This window comes from Lithobates pipiens, unplaced genomic scaffold (assembly GCF_037356315.1).
Source record: "Lithobates pipiens isolate NorthernLeopardFrog02 unplaced genomic scaffold, aLitPip1_a1.2 Scaffold_30, whole genome shotgun sequence".
Taxonomy (NCBI): domain Eukaryota; kingdom Metazoa; phylum Chordata; class Amphibia; order Anura; family Ranidae; genus Lithobates; species Lithobates pipiens.
The window spans coordinates 82,915,517-82,929,302 of record NW_027507791.1 but is presented as its reverse complement, the minus strand read 5'-3'; the positions used below and the strand labels follow the sequence as shown (position 1 = coordinate 82,929,302).

The following is a 13,786-nucleotide window of genomic DNA, read 5'->3' as shown; positions in this document are numbered from 1 at the left end:
TGGGCCCGTGCGAGTCACCCAACCGCGCTCTGTTTTCTCTATCTTTTTACCTTTCTTATTTCCTTTTCTCTCTCACTACCGTTCTTTCTTCCCCCTGCCTTTAGTCTCCCTTTCTTATAGATATTTTGATTAGACAGTACAAAACATCTATAATAATACCAAGATCACTGTCTTATGAGTGACCTTGGTAACTAATTAGTCTCTCTGCGTTTTAGGACATCCTTTTCTCTCACGTTAAGAACTTGTTTACTTCACCTAGAATTTTTGTCTTAGAATGACCAAAGAGGTCTCGGTGCTCTCTTATGGTTATGCTATGTAACATTTTACCTTATCGCTGATTAAAGAAGCTTTGTGTTATATCTACATGTTCAAATTTTTAAATGTGCTGTTTACATCTGCTGTTTAATGATAATAAACTTTTGAAAAGAAGAATGAAATGGTTTCCTCTACTAAACTTTGCATACACAGTGACTAACCATGACCATTCATTACCATATAAAATGACTATGTGCAGCACTTAACACTACACATTTGGTTAAAACACAGGTGATCAAAGAGGCAGTAAGTGCTAGCCCTCTAATGAAGGTTTACCTTGTTTGGTAATATCACTTATGCTCATGTTTCCAAATATGCAAATTCTTTATCATACATTTATGCAATTCTGCAGCTCACACACTGTGAGTGTTGGGTTGTTTATGTGTTTAGTATGGTTCTAGGACAATAGCCTGTAGATTTCAAGGTGTAAATGTGTATCCATGGACTTTATGATCACAAATCTACAAAACTGGGGCAAGGAAAGGGCTCATAATGTCATGCCACCCTCATTTCACTAACTGAACATGAATTTGTTGAATTAATCTCTTATACAGAGCCTTGCAAAAAGTATTCACCCCCTTGGCTTTTTATCTATTTTGTTACATTACAGTCTTTAGTTCAATTTTTTTAATCTGAATTATATGTGATAGATCAGAACACAATAGTCTAAGTTGGTGAAGTAAAATTAGAAAAATATATACATAAAACTATTTTTCAGGAAAAAAAAAACTGATAAATGGCATGTGCGTATGTATTCACCCCCTTTGTTATGAAGCCCATAAAAAGCTCTGGTGCAACCAATTACCTTCAGAAGTCACATAATTAGTGAAATGATGTCCATCTGTGTGCAATCTAAGTGTCACATGATCTGTCATTACATATACACACTTTTTTGAAGAGCCCCAGATGCTGCAAGACCTAAGCAAGAGGCACCACTAACCAAACACTGCCATGAAGACCAGGGAACTCTCCAAACAAGTAAGGGACAATGTTGTTGAGAAGTACAAGTCAGGGTTAGGTTATAAAAAAATATCCAAATCTTTGATGATCCCTAGGAGCACCATTAAATCTATCATAACCAAATGGAAAGAACATAGCACAACAGCAAACCTGCCAAGAGACGGCCACACACCAAAACTCGTGGACTGGGCAAGGAGGGCATTATTCAGAAAGGCAGCACAGAGACCTAAAGTAACCCTGGAGGAGCTGCAGAGATCCCCAGCAGAGACTGGAGTATCTGTACATAGGACAATAAGCCGTACATCCCATAGAGTTGGGCTTTATGGCAGAGTTGCCAGAAGAAAGCCATTACTTTAAGCAAAAAAACAAATGGCACGTGTTGAGTTTGCGAAAAGACATGTGGGAGACTCCCAAAATGTATGGAGGAAGGTGCTCTGGTCTGATGAGACTAAAATTGAACTTTTTGGTCATGTCAAAATACTGTCTGGCACAAACCCAACACATCATATCACCCAAAGAACACCATTTCATCCAAAGAACACCAGGGCTACGGGCCCAGTTTGCATGAGGCCTTAGAGAAGATATAGAGAGAATTCCTAAAGTCTGGGCAAATTCGTGTGATATCTGTCCACAGCATTTTTTAGACCCCTTAAATTGCATCTGAAGCTTATCAGAAGTGTTATAAACCAGGGATGAGTCACCTCTCAGGATTAATTTTCCTGATACACTTATTTATAATATTCCTTTGCTCTCAGCAAAGGTCCTATGGTTCCTAAGTAGGTCTAATTTGATTATAAATACCACAGTGATAAATTCAGCATTGGTTAAAATTATTAATAATGCTTTAGGAGTAGTCTTATAGTAGCAGAACTCAAAATGTCTCTATCCCGACATGAGTTACACGTATGACCATTAAAATTAATTGTATGGAGACCCTTCCCAAATAACAATGTTAGCATCTTGCTATTCACTTGATTGAGACTGGTAAGGTTGATAAAAATGCATTTCTTATCCGCATTTCTGCAGCTTGCTTAATGATCAACTTTCCTTGGAAGGATTAATATTCATAGGACACTTTGTCTAACTCAGACTCCTTTCTTGGCATATTTCCCTGAGCTAAAATCTATTTATGTGCCAGAAAGGCCAAACTTCAGATAATCAAATATCGAAGATAACTTGCTTTTCTACTTTACTAAACTCCAGCTGGTCATGAGATATATTCTGGTCCTAGGGCGTACTAGGTTCTATATATAAAACGGTAAGAAGATACTTAATAGTGCTAGGATATAGTTCTTATACCTACCATTATAGGTGAATCATTTATTAAAAACAAAAAAATGCTAGGTGCATGCAAGAGTGACGCCATCCATTGCACCACATGAGTTCCTAGCCTAGATAATACCCTTGCATGCACCCGGCTGGGGACCCATTCGATTACATCAATGTGTGTATAGATTCCATTCATGGTACCGGTTTTTCAGAGGTTGGGAGGAGGGGGTGGGAAGAGGTACTGGATTGAGGTATGTTATTAATATTTTGTATTTTGTAATAACTTTGTGGTAGTCAAACCTGGCGTCATATCCAAATGTATTTTCTTTGTTTTGAATCATTTATTTAAGCAAACCTGTGCACTGGCCATGCAGGACAAACAACAGACTTTGTGTAATTCCCCCAGCAGCAGATACTTGATTTTTCTTTCCTCACCCACCTACCTTTAAGGCTAAATATATACAGTATCTCACAAAAGTACAGCCGTCACATTTCTGTAAATATTTTATTATATCTTTTCATGTGACAAAACTGAAGCAAATAACACTTTGCTACAATGTAAAGTAGTGAGTGTACAGCTTGTATAATAGTGTAAATTTGCTGTCTCCTCAAAATAACTCAACACACAGCCATTAATGTCTAAACCACTGGCAACAAAAGTGAGTACGCCCCTAAGTGAAAATGTCCAAATTGGGCCCAATTAGTCATTTTCCCTTCATGGCGTCATGTGACTCATTAGTGTTACAAGGTCTCAGGTGTCAATGGGGAGCAGGTATGTTAAATTTGGTGTTATCGCTCTCACTTTCTTATACTGGTCACTGGAAGTTCAACATGGTACCTCACCTTCAAAGAACATTCTGAGGATCTTAAAAAAGAATTGTTGCTCTACTTAAAGATGGCTTAGGCTATAAGAAGATTGCCAAGACCCTGAAAGTGAGTGTTATTGTTATGTGGTCTCAGGTGTGAATGGGGAGCATGTGTGTTAAATTTGGTGTTATCACGCTCACTCTCTCATACTGGTCACTGGAATTTAAAGGTGGCGAAGAACTCTCTGAGCATCTGAAAAAAAAGAAATGTTGCTCTACAGAAAGATGGCCTAGGCTAAAAGAAGTTTGTGAAACTGAGCTGCAGCACTGTGGCCTAGACCATACAGTGGTTGGTCGACCAAACAAGTTGAGTGCATGTACTCAGCTTCATATCCAGAGATTGTCTTTGGGAAATAGACGTATAAGTGCTGTCAGCATTGCTGCAGGGGTTGAAGGGGTGGGGGTCTGCCTGTGCGTGCTCAGACCATATGCTGCATCAAACTGGTCTGCATGACTGTTGTACCAGAAGAAAGCCTCTTCTAAAGATGATGCACAAGAAAGCCTGCAAACAGTTTGCTGAAGACAAGTAGACTAAGGACATGGATTACTGGAACCATGTCCTGTGGTTTGATGAGACTAAGCCCACGTACACACGGTCGGAGATTTCCACAACCAAATCTGTCGGATTTTGTCCGTCAGATTTAGTCTGACGGATTGTGTCCGAAACTGTTGCATACACACGGTCGGACTAAGTTGTCGAAAAATCCGATCATTCAGAACGTGATGACGTAATTTCGTTACGATGGGACTAGATTCAGGCTAGTAGCCAATAGCTTTGATGTAGGAATTTGATCTGAGCATGCGTGGCACTTGGTCCGATCAAAATTCTCTACACATGATCGAATTACGTCCGAACGGCCCAGTTGGTCGGGAAATATTTCCAACATGTTGGAAAATTGGGTCCGACGGAGATTCGGGCAGAATCAGTCCGATGCATACCACACACAGTCGGATTATCTGACGACACGGTCCGATAAGACGCATTCCGACGGATTCTCCGACCGTGTGTACGCTGCATTAGATAAACTTATTTGGTTCAGATGGTGTCAAGCGTGTGTGGTGGCAACCAGGTGAGGAGTGCAAAGACAAGTGTGTCTTGCCCAGAGTCAAGCATGGTGGTGGGAGTGTCGTGGTCTGGGGCTGCATGAGAGCTACAGTTCATTGAGGGAACCATGTGGGGCATCTGTGGGGCATCCTCAAATGAAAGGTGGAGGAACTCAAGGTCTCTAACATCCACCAGTTCCTTGATGTCAAGGAGGACTCCAGCGGCAACCTGTGAAGCTCTGGTGAACTCCATTCCCAAGAGAGTTAAGGCAGTGCTGGCAAATAATGGTGGCCACACAAAATATTGACACTTAGGGTCCAATTTGGACATTTTCACTTAGGGGTGTACTCACTTTTGTTGCCAGCGGTTTAGACATTGATGGCTGTGTGTTGAGTTATTATGAGGGGACAGTAAATTTACAACTGTTATACAAGCCGTATACTCACTAATTTACATTGTAGCAAAGTGTCATTTCTTCAGTGTTGTCACATGAAAAGATAATAAAATATTTACAAAAATGTGAGGGGTGTACTCACTTTTGTGAGATACTGTACATGGGACTGTACATGGGTGTCCTCTGACACCCGCTGATTGTCAAAGAGGATGACAGGACAGAGTTCTGTGAATGTAAACAATACAGAGTCCTGTCAGCAGGGATGTGCCATTTTTTTGTTTTCCCTGCAAAGCAAGGAGAAAAAGCAGCACATCTCTTAGTAAAAGCAACAGCACAGTAAATGTACCAAGCACTGTTAGGTATACATTTAACCCCTTGATTGCCCTAGATGCTACCCTTTCCCAGCCAGTGTCATTAGTACAGTGACAGTGTATATTTTTAGCACTGATCACTGTATTAGTGTCACTGATTTCCACAAAGTGTCAAAAGTGTCAGATTGCTCCCAATACTATCACAGTTGTTCCGCTATAAGTTTCTGATCGCTGCCATTACTAGTATGAAAAATAAATAAATAAAAATTTCAGTATACATACCATAGTTTGTACATGCTATAACTTTCCTACAAACCAATCAATATACGCTGCATGGGATTTTTCTTACCACAAATATGAAGCTGAATACATATAAGGTTATAAAGAAATTCGATTTTTAACGTTTTTTTTTCTTTTATTTGATATGTTTTATAGCAGAAAGTGAAAAATATTGGTGTATTTTTTTTCAAAATTTTTGGTCTTTTCTTTGTTTATAGCTCTAAAAAAATAAAACAAAACCCAGTGAGGATCAAATACTAAAAAAAGAAAGCTATTTGTGCAGAAAGAAAATGATATACATTTCATTTGGGTACAGCATTGCATGACCACACAGTTGTCAGTAGGCTCCATGCACACTGAAGCTCAAAAAAGCTATTTCTGGATGCCAGATTGCTGGCAGAAAACGCTGGTTGAAAAACCTGCTTTTAACAGCGTTTTATACTAGCGTTAATGAGCGTTAATGAGCGTTTTACAGCGTTAGCGTTAATGGGCGTTTTTTATAAAAATACACAGAGGACACTCCAAAAATCCCACAATGCATTGAAAAATAGAATGCCGAACACTAATGAACGAGCGTTAATGAGCGTTAATGAGCGTTTGTCGTTTTTTGCCGCTGAAAAACGGCACTTTGAACGCGAATTTCTGGCGTTCAGAAAAAAGCCCATAAACTCCACTGCTCATTAAAGCTGAAAAACGTCCATGTGTGCATGGACACATAGGCTAACATAGAGTGGAGTTTATGGGCTTTTACAAAAAACGCCCAAACGCCAATAAACTGCAGTTTATCAGCTTCAGTGTGCATGGAGCCTAAGTAATGCAGTACCAAAAAGCAAAAATGGCTTGGTCATGAAGTGGGGTAAATCTTCCAGATGGCAAGTGGTTAAGCAGCAGATTATGAACCAATTTCAAAGTAAAAGTCACCATAAAACAGTCCTTCATTCTTAACAAAAGGTACCCATAATATCTTACAGCATTTGGGATCTAATGCCACGTACACACGACCAGTTTTCCCGTCTAAATAAACTCTGAAGGCTTTTCCGACAGAGTTCCGCTAAAACTGTCAATGTACACACGATCACACCAAAGTCTGATCGTTAAGAGCGCGGTGACGTACAACACGTATGGCAGGACTAGAAAAAGCAAGTTCAATAGCAAGTAGCCAATAGCCTCCGTATCATACTTGCTTCAGAGCATGCATCGTTTTTAGTCCGTCGGAAACAGCATACAGACAAAGAGTTTTCCCCGTAGGAATTGGTTCCGTCAGAAAGATTTAAAACATGTTCTATTTCTAGGTCCGTCAGAATTTTCATTAAAAAAAATCAGATGAGGAATATACGATGAAAAGATTCCGTCTGACTTTTTCTGTCGGACATTCCGCTTGTGTGTACGTGGCATAACTGTAGTCTTTTAAATTGCCACAGTGACAAAATGCTATTTATGTCAGAAGAAGGGATTTTTGTTAATGAGATCAACATTAGAAGGTTTTTTGCTTTATTGTCTAGAGAGCTAACAGTTCAGTAAGTTCTTTGTCAATCATCACATGATCGCACCAGTAAAAGCGTAATGAAAAGGAGCTGCGTGGAAATCCATTTCCTTACATATTGTGCAGCACAGTGAGAAATGCCTGCAGCCACCTTGCTGTCCAGAACGATGACAAGCCTTACATTGTCAGGGAAATCCATCTCTAGTTCTGCTTGTCATACCATGCTGCTTTGTTGTCAGACAGATAAGACATGCAACTGTGAGCCCAGTAACAATATGTGATTTTGTATTCTACTCTGTACAATAGGTCTCATTGGAGACTGCTGAGCACTGAAATCGGTGGAATGGATTCCCCCTTTCAAATCTCTGTGGATTATGAACTGTGTTTCCCAAAAACAAAGACCTTCCTAGTCCTGGACTCTCTCCATCTCAGGAACTGCTTTGGTGGTAAGATAATTGCAGATTTTTTTTACTTTATGCCTTCATCAAAGTATATTAAACAGATAAGGGAAAGTGGTAAAGTGCAGTGCTAAAAGTGAAGGTGAAAGTGTGATTCCCCTGACGGGAACAAACTAGTAACAAACCATTACTGATATACATAAACCAACTTCATAAACAATAATGATGATGTTTACATAAACCAACAGTGCATATATATATTAGAACGAAAGTCCATAAAGTGACTCCAATATATAAAGTGACTTGCGAGATATATCTGTGAACTAGATGTCTATTGATAATCCACCACCAAGGAAAGATTTACCAGGCAAGCTGAACCCAACTAGGAATATGCCCGATGAGTCAACAGAGCTTGTGGTGTAACACACCCAGGGAAGAAAATCAGCATACACGGTTCCCGATGTAGACCAATCAGACAGGGGTCCATCACAATGTATAACATCAATGGGTATCCACCAAGGGAACAGTGACCAAAGATCACATTTGAGAAGGCATTAAAAGGCATGTGTAACACTAACCCCCGAAGGAGCTGCTGGTTATTTTTGGGCTTACCGTTACCTTCCGTTCTCCTTGTGACACATCTAGGGGATGTCCCGTGGTAGATGGCCCAGTAACTTGAGACTGACAATAGATCTACTTGAATGGATTTTATTTGCAAAAACTCGAACCATTGAACAGTCTTTCAACTTGGGATCAGAGGGTTGGGAAGGAGGTTCAGGTACTCTCAATGTCAAAGTCTATAAAAGTTGCTTACTTTGACTGCATCCAGAGAATAGCCATTCGCAGCTGGATGAACACTCAGGTTGGACAGTCCCTCTCTTACAAGGCCTAGCAGCCAACGAGTTGCTTATTCAGGAACAAAGTCTTTGCCACAGACGTTGTTGCAGAACACATAGGAAACTAAAGCCGCGTACACACGGGCGGACTGTCTGTCCAACTTAGTCCGCTGAAACACATTTCAGCGGACAGTCCGCTCGTGTGTGGGCTTCAGCAGACTTTTTCAGCGGACAGTCTGGCGGACTAAGTCTTTCGGAATTTCCGTAATATTGTCCGTCCAACTTTGGTTTCAGCGGACAGTCCGCTCGTGAGTAGGCAAGTTGGACGGACTAAGTATGGCGCATGCTCAGAAAGGATTTACACGGCCGAAGGTTGCATTGCAGTGTATTGGACGTCGTATTTCTAGTCCCGTCGTACGTGCTGTACACTTTATCGCGCAAGCTTTCAGCGGACTGTCTGTTCATCGTGTGTGGTCAGGTCCGTTCATTCAAAAGTAGGACGGACTGTCCGTCGGATTGTCTGACAGACTTAGTTGGCCAGACAGTCCGCCCGTGTGTACACGGCTTAAGCTGTAGAACACTTGTAGGATACCTGGATCTTTCAGCCTGCTTGGCGATATCCACAAGACCGGATTCTCTCGGTTACTTCAGCCCTTCCAGGCTCTTGTTAAGAAAACCAAACTCACACGTGGTGTTCTTCTAAAGAGTCCTCCCCTGGAATGCTTGAAGTACAATGGGTCTCTCTCGAACTGGAGACGGCACCCAACCACCACAGAATCCTCCTTTAATTTCCCTGTTGGGCTAGCCAGCCCCAAGGCATTAAAGTCGGGTGGATCCGCACCCCAGGCCATAGCCTTCCTGGGAGCTGGTCAGGAGGACCAGGACCAAGTAATCAGCACATCATACTGGACCAGAACCCCCGAACCACGTATCTTAAATACCCTCTCCCAGAGGGCACATCGAGAGGGCCACTCCCACTGACCTGGCTTAGAAAGAGAGTAACTTAAGCGCCTGACCAGACCATAGTTCCACGCCTGCCACAAGAGACAGTGCCCCCTGGCCAGGCTGAACATCTCACAACCCAGTCAGACTGACACAGAAGTCAAATTTAGACAAATAGAGCCAAACCCAACTGTAGCTTGTGTAAAGTTTTACTTTGAAAAACACATAGCGCGTGCTCTTCAGGAGCCCGCCGCTACACATGTAAGTAAAAACAAATATCGCAGTGGCATCAGCAGAGCCTGTCCCGACCGTTTATGTCTCAATAAACCATCATCTGGGGTGATAGAGTGGGAGTATATTACACAGATAACATTGGGTTTCTGACCATGTTATAACCCTATTTAGGGGGTAAAATGTAAATACAGCTCCCCAGCCCCAAACATTTACAGATTTGTCGGATTCTTCTACCATCTACCATCAGCCCGCATACCTGGATCATTTATTCACAAGATGTGAATGAAAATCCTGCAAGTCTGCCACCACAGTTGAGAAACCTCAAGTTTTCAGGAAAAGCACAAGTGTAGTCTGTTGATATTTCCTCCAGCTCCATAGCTGAAGGTCCATACCTCGGTACAGAGAAGGGGCTAGCTGAAGGAAGTGTCTGTCTGCAGGAGCCAGAGAATTGCACTTACCATCCACTGATCATGGGTGCAAGTCTTTGCATAAGTTACTGTACATTTATTATTTTTGAATACAAAAATACACAACATGGGCAAGGGATCTAACCCTTAGGGACTTTTAAGGTGTTGATATATCATAAAAGAAACAATATCATACAGAATGAAATAGAATAAAAATAACACCAATTTTTATTATACACAAGAGATACAAAACATATAAAAAATAAGTAAAAACACTTAATCACATTCTTTGATTAAGAATTTGAATACAGTTTATGGAGCTTATACAATATACCACTCAACATGTTTCGCTCTGAATACAAAAGGTGGAATTCTCCTTTAAAGCCACTTTAGGCAGAAATCCCCTCTTAGACATATGACACAGAAACAGGTGTCCCCATAAAAAAAATTCTTATGATTTTCCATTAGTCAAAAAAGCCTTAAAAGAGTTTGTTGCAATGTTTCTTGTACAGAAGGTCTAAATAGTAATTTCTGTACACTTCTGTGTCCTATTTCTTTAGGTAACAAAGAAGATTTATTCTCTTGTCCGTGGGAGTCATCTTTCCTTTGTAAAAATGGGGAATGTATTGGTCGTACAAAAGTTTGTGACTTTCAGATAGACTGCCCAGGAGGAGAAGATGAAGGTGCAATATGTGGTAAGCTCCCACATTCCCGTATCAGTTATTAAGAATTATGTATGCTCCATAGAAAATTTGTTGTCGAAATTTCCTCCAACAAATGTTTGAGAGCAGGTCCTCAAATTTTCCGACAACAAGATTGTTGGAAATTCCGAGTGTGTGTACACAATTCTGATGCATAAAAGTCCATGCAAGGAATCAAGCAGAAGAGCCGCACTGGCTATTGAACTTAATTTTTCTCGGCTTGTTGTACATGTTGTACGTCACCGCGTTCTTGAGGTTTGGAAATTCCGACAACATTTGCTTGACATTTGTGTATGACAAGTTTGAGCCAATATCCTTTGGAAAAAATCCACGGTTTTGTTGTTGGAAAATCCTATTGTGTTTACATGGCTTTAGTATCATTTCTCTTATACCTATAAGGATAGTTCTTATTATTGGACCCATTCCATAAGCAGGCCATCTCACTATTCAAAAATTGTGGATAAAAGCACAGAAAAAAGGTTCACTTGCAGTGTGCTTTTGAACTTGCTAGAAATTTTGCCTACTCCAGAAACAGTCAATTCTCTGGCACAGCTCCCTGCATCCTTGCACATTATAGTCTTCTCCTCTTCTGGGAGTGTTTAGATATCACATCCCTACATAATCATTATTTTAATTTCTAGGGGAAAAACAAAGGAATACTACAGAGTGTCAATTAAGTAACAACTCTGAGTCTGCGGGGACTGCTGACATTAGATATGTGCGATGCGTTTTTTGTTACGAATCAAAGTTTAGATGAAATTTTCCTTGTTCAGAGATTTGCATGTAACCGAATCTCTGAATCACAATAGTACCAAATTTCAACAAATCAGAAATAATGAAATAATAACAAAAACAACAAATTCATTTGTATTCATTTGTTTCATTCAGATGACAGGATTTAATAGTTTGGGCCTTTTGTTAATGTTTGAAACATTCAAAATATCGTACCTACATAACGAATGATTCAAATTGATTCAGATCTATTTGTTTTTATTCCAGTGACCAGTGAATCATACAAAATGCACTACATAATATATCTGAAATATGAACATATTGCAATAAATAGTTACAATAAGGTATAAAAGTGAAATAAGATAATTCCTGCTTATTGTGTTTGGGTTAGATGGAGGTGGATCCATCAGAATCTCCAAATCATCACATAACATAAATGAAATGATATAAAGATGTTACAATCCGATTGTAACCCATATGACCAGCTGTAGCCTTTTATATTATGTGTGTTGTCTTTTCAGAAAATATCCTCCCTCCAGGTGGCCATTGCACTTTTGAAGAAGGCACTTGCCACTGGACTTCTAATAGTACAACTGGTAGCTCATGGACATATACCAATTCAGTGCAGTTGAATCCTGGAGATAACATCCACTCACTTTCTACAGCAGGTAAATGGATACCCAATATATGTTTAAAATTTGTTTTTGTTTTTTTCTTCAAAGGATCCAAGTGTTCCCCATAACTGAAAAAAAAAGAGTTTAATTGCTCACAATTTCCACAGTTTATGATAATGGCCTTGGCTTGTGCTTAAAGCTCAATTGAGCCTTTAGTTTAATCTCCCTGGCGGTAATCCAGAGTGTGGCTCTGGGTTAATTTTCAGTACCCCTGTAGTATCCCTGTAGTGTCACTTACCTTGTCCGTATGATCACCTGATGTCCTCCGGGTTCCCTTCTCTGCATGCGACACAGAGGGGGGCGGAACAAGGCACAACATTTAAAAAAAGTAAACAAAACATGACATGCACACAATACATTATAATACATTTTAATCTGTTAGGATTACATTACTGTATCAAACCATTTCACCTCAGTTTTTGTCCCTAGTGCTTGGTCCAATGCCCTGCCTGCTGGGGTGGCACAATGCGGACATGTTTCCTATCAATTGCTCTTCCCCAGTTGGAAAAGTCCCACCGCTGGGCAAACTGGGATGCCACTGTCTGCCATTCCTGTGGCGTTGAAGGAAACTGTGGAGTGAAACAAGAAAAAAAATAAAGTAATACTTTTGCACATAACATTGCAAGCAGATACAAACATTCTTGGCCAACATAAGTATAAAACCTTTATTTTAAGGAGTATTTAAAGACACAAAATATAAGGTCCACTTATCAGATTCCTCACCCCCTCTGATGGCCCATTGTAAAAATTTTAGGGTGGGGGGGATGTTTCAGACAGGTAACCTTCTCCACTTCATTGAGAGCTGAATGCATAAATAATGTGTGTTACTTTGGCCAGCCCCTCTTTACTTACACTATCAGCAGCCCACTGGACAGGTAAGAAGTGTCATAATACAACAATATGAATATACACTGCACAAATTGAAGCACAATTTTACATTCTGCAATTACCTATCAAGATAATAGGAGAAGAAAATTTTAAACAGTACCATTTGAAAGTATTCAGGCAGAACCTTTCACTACATACTCTGGTGAATTCAAACATAAATATGAACACAGAACAGGTAGATATAGTGTGTATGGGTTTGGCAAAATCAGCAGATAGAGTATTGGTATCGGTTGACTTAGCGGTTGGGGGGAGGGAGGGTTATAAATGAGTTTGGGCCCCCCAAAAAAAGCCTCTTGCTCTCTGCCTTAATTTAAGAACAACAATAACATTTTGACACATTTTAGGGGTGTTTAGGGTAAAGCACTACAATGGAGTTGAGAAAGTATGTTGTTAAGTGACTAGGCTAGGTGTGTATGGGCCCAGGATAGCATTCTGGGGAGGTTAGTGAAGACAAATATGCATGAAGGACAAAAAAGGAGCATTAAAAGGGGACATTCACAGCATATTACAATCATGGTTATTATGGGGTGATGAAAGAAATACAATACATTAGCACACATTAAATACATAGGATGTGATGTTAAAGGAGAAAACTTCCCTAATATAGTCCTTCTGCAGGACGTGAATAATGGCAGAACAGGTCTCTGGAATAATGATTCCCAGAGCCTGGGGGGAGATGCCTGTCAAGAACTTGATGTCCTGCAAACTTCTCCCCATCGCAAAGTACCGCAAGCCTCTGCTCGGGAGTGATAGCTTGCCACATGCAGGTGTCCTGCTTGGTAATATAGGGGGACAGCAAAGCCAACAGAGAAAAATGGGGTCAATCATCTGGAGATAATTCCTGAAATCATCAGGATTATTCTCACAGATCTCCCACAACAATGGCATGTGCGAGAATTGCTGGAGCAACCAATTCTTTGTCCATGAACTCCCCCCCTACCTGTTCATGGGCTTAAGTAAGAACCCCAACACCAAGCCCCCACATAGCACGAACTCTATGACGAGTATGTAACCTCAACATGGCTTCAAAATGGTTGGCTGGTCAGAATGAA

The 13,786-nt window shown here is 40.4% G+C and overlaps 1 protein-coding gene and 1 long non-coding RNA gene across 2 annotated transcripts in view; one reads left to right on the top strand and one right to left on the bottom strand.

Annotated features, from left to right (window-relative positions):
* LTK (leukocyte receptor tyrosine kinase) overlaps positions 1–13,786 on the top strand; it is a 346,777-nt gene that overhangs the window by 202,042 nt on the left and 130,949 nt on the right. Inside the window, exons 5-7 of the mRNA XM_077464517.1 lie at positions 7,229–7,368; positions 10,300–10,434; positions 11,694–11,840. Coding sequence (XP_077320643.1) covers positions 7,229–7,368; positions 10,300–10,434; positions 11,694–11,840 — 422 coding nt within the window. The remainder of the gene's footprint in view (positions 1–7,228; positions 7,369–10,299; positions 10,435–11,693; positions 11,841–13,786) is intronic.
* Positions 11,835–13,786, bottom strand: part of LOC143943030 (uncharacterized) — a 200,283-nt gene continuing 198,331 nt past the window's right edge. Inside the window, exon 3 of the long non-coding RNA XR_013264872.1 lies at positions 11,835–12,415. This is a non-coding gene — a long non-coding RNA (uncharacterized LOC143943030). The remainder of the gene's footprint in view (positions 12,416–13,786) is intronic.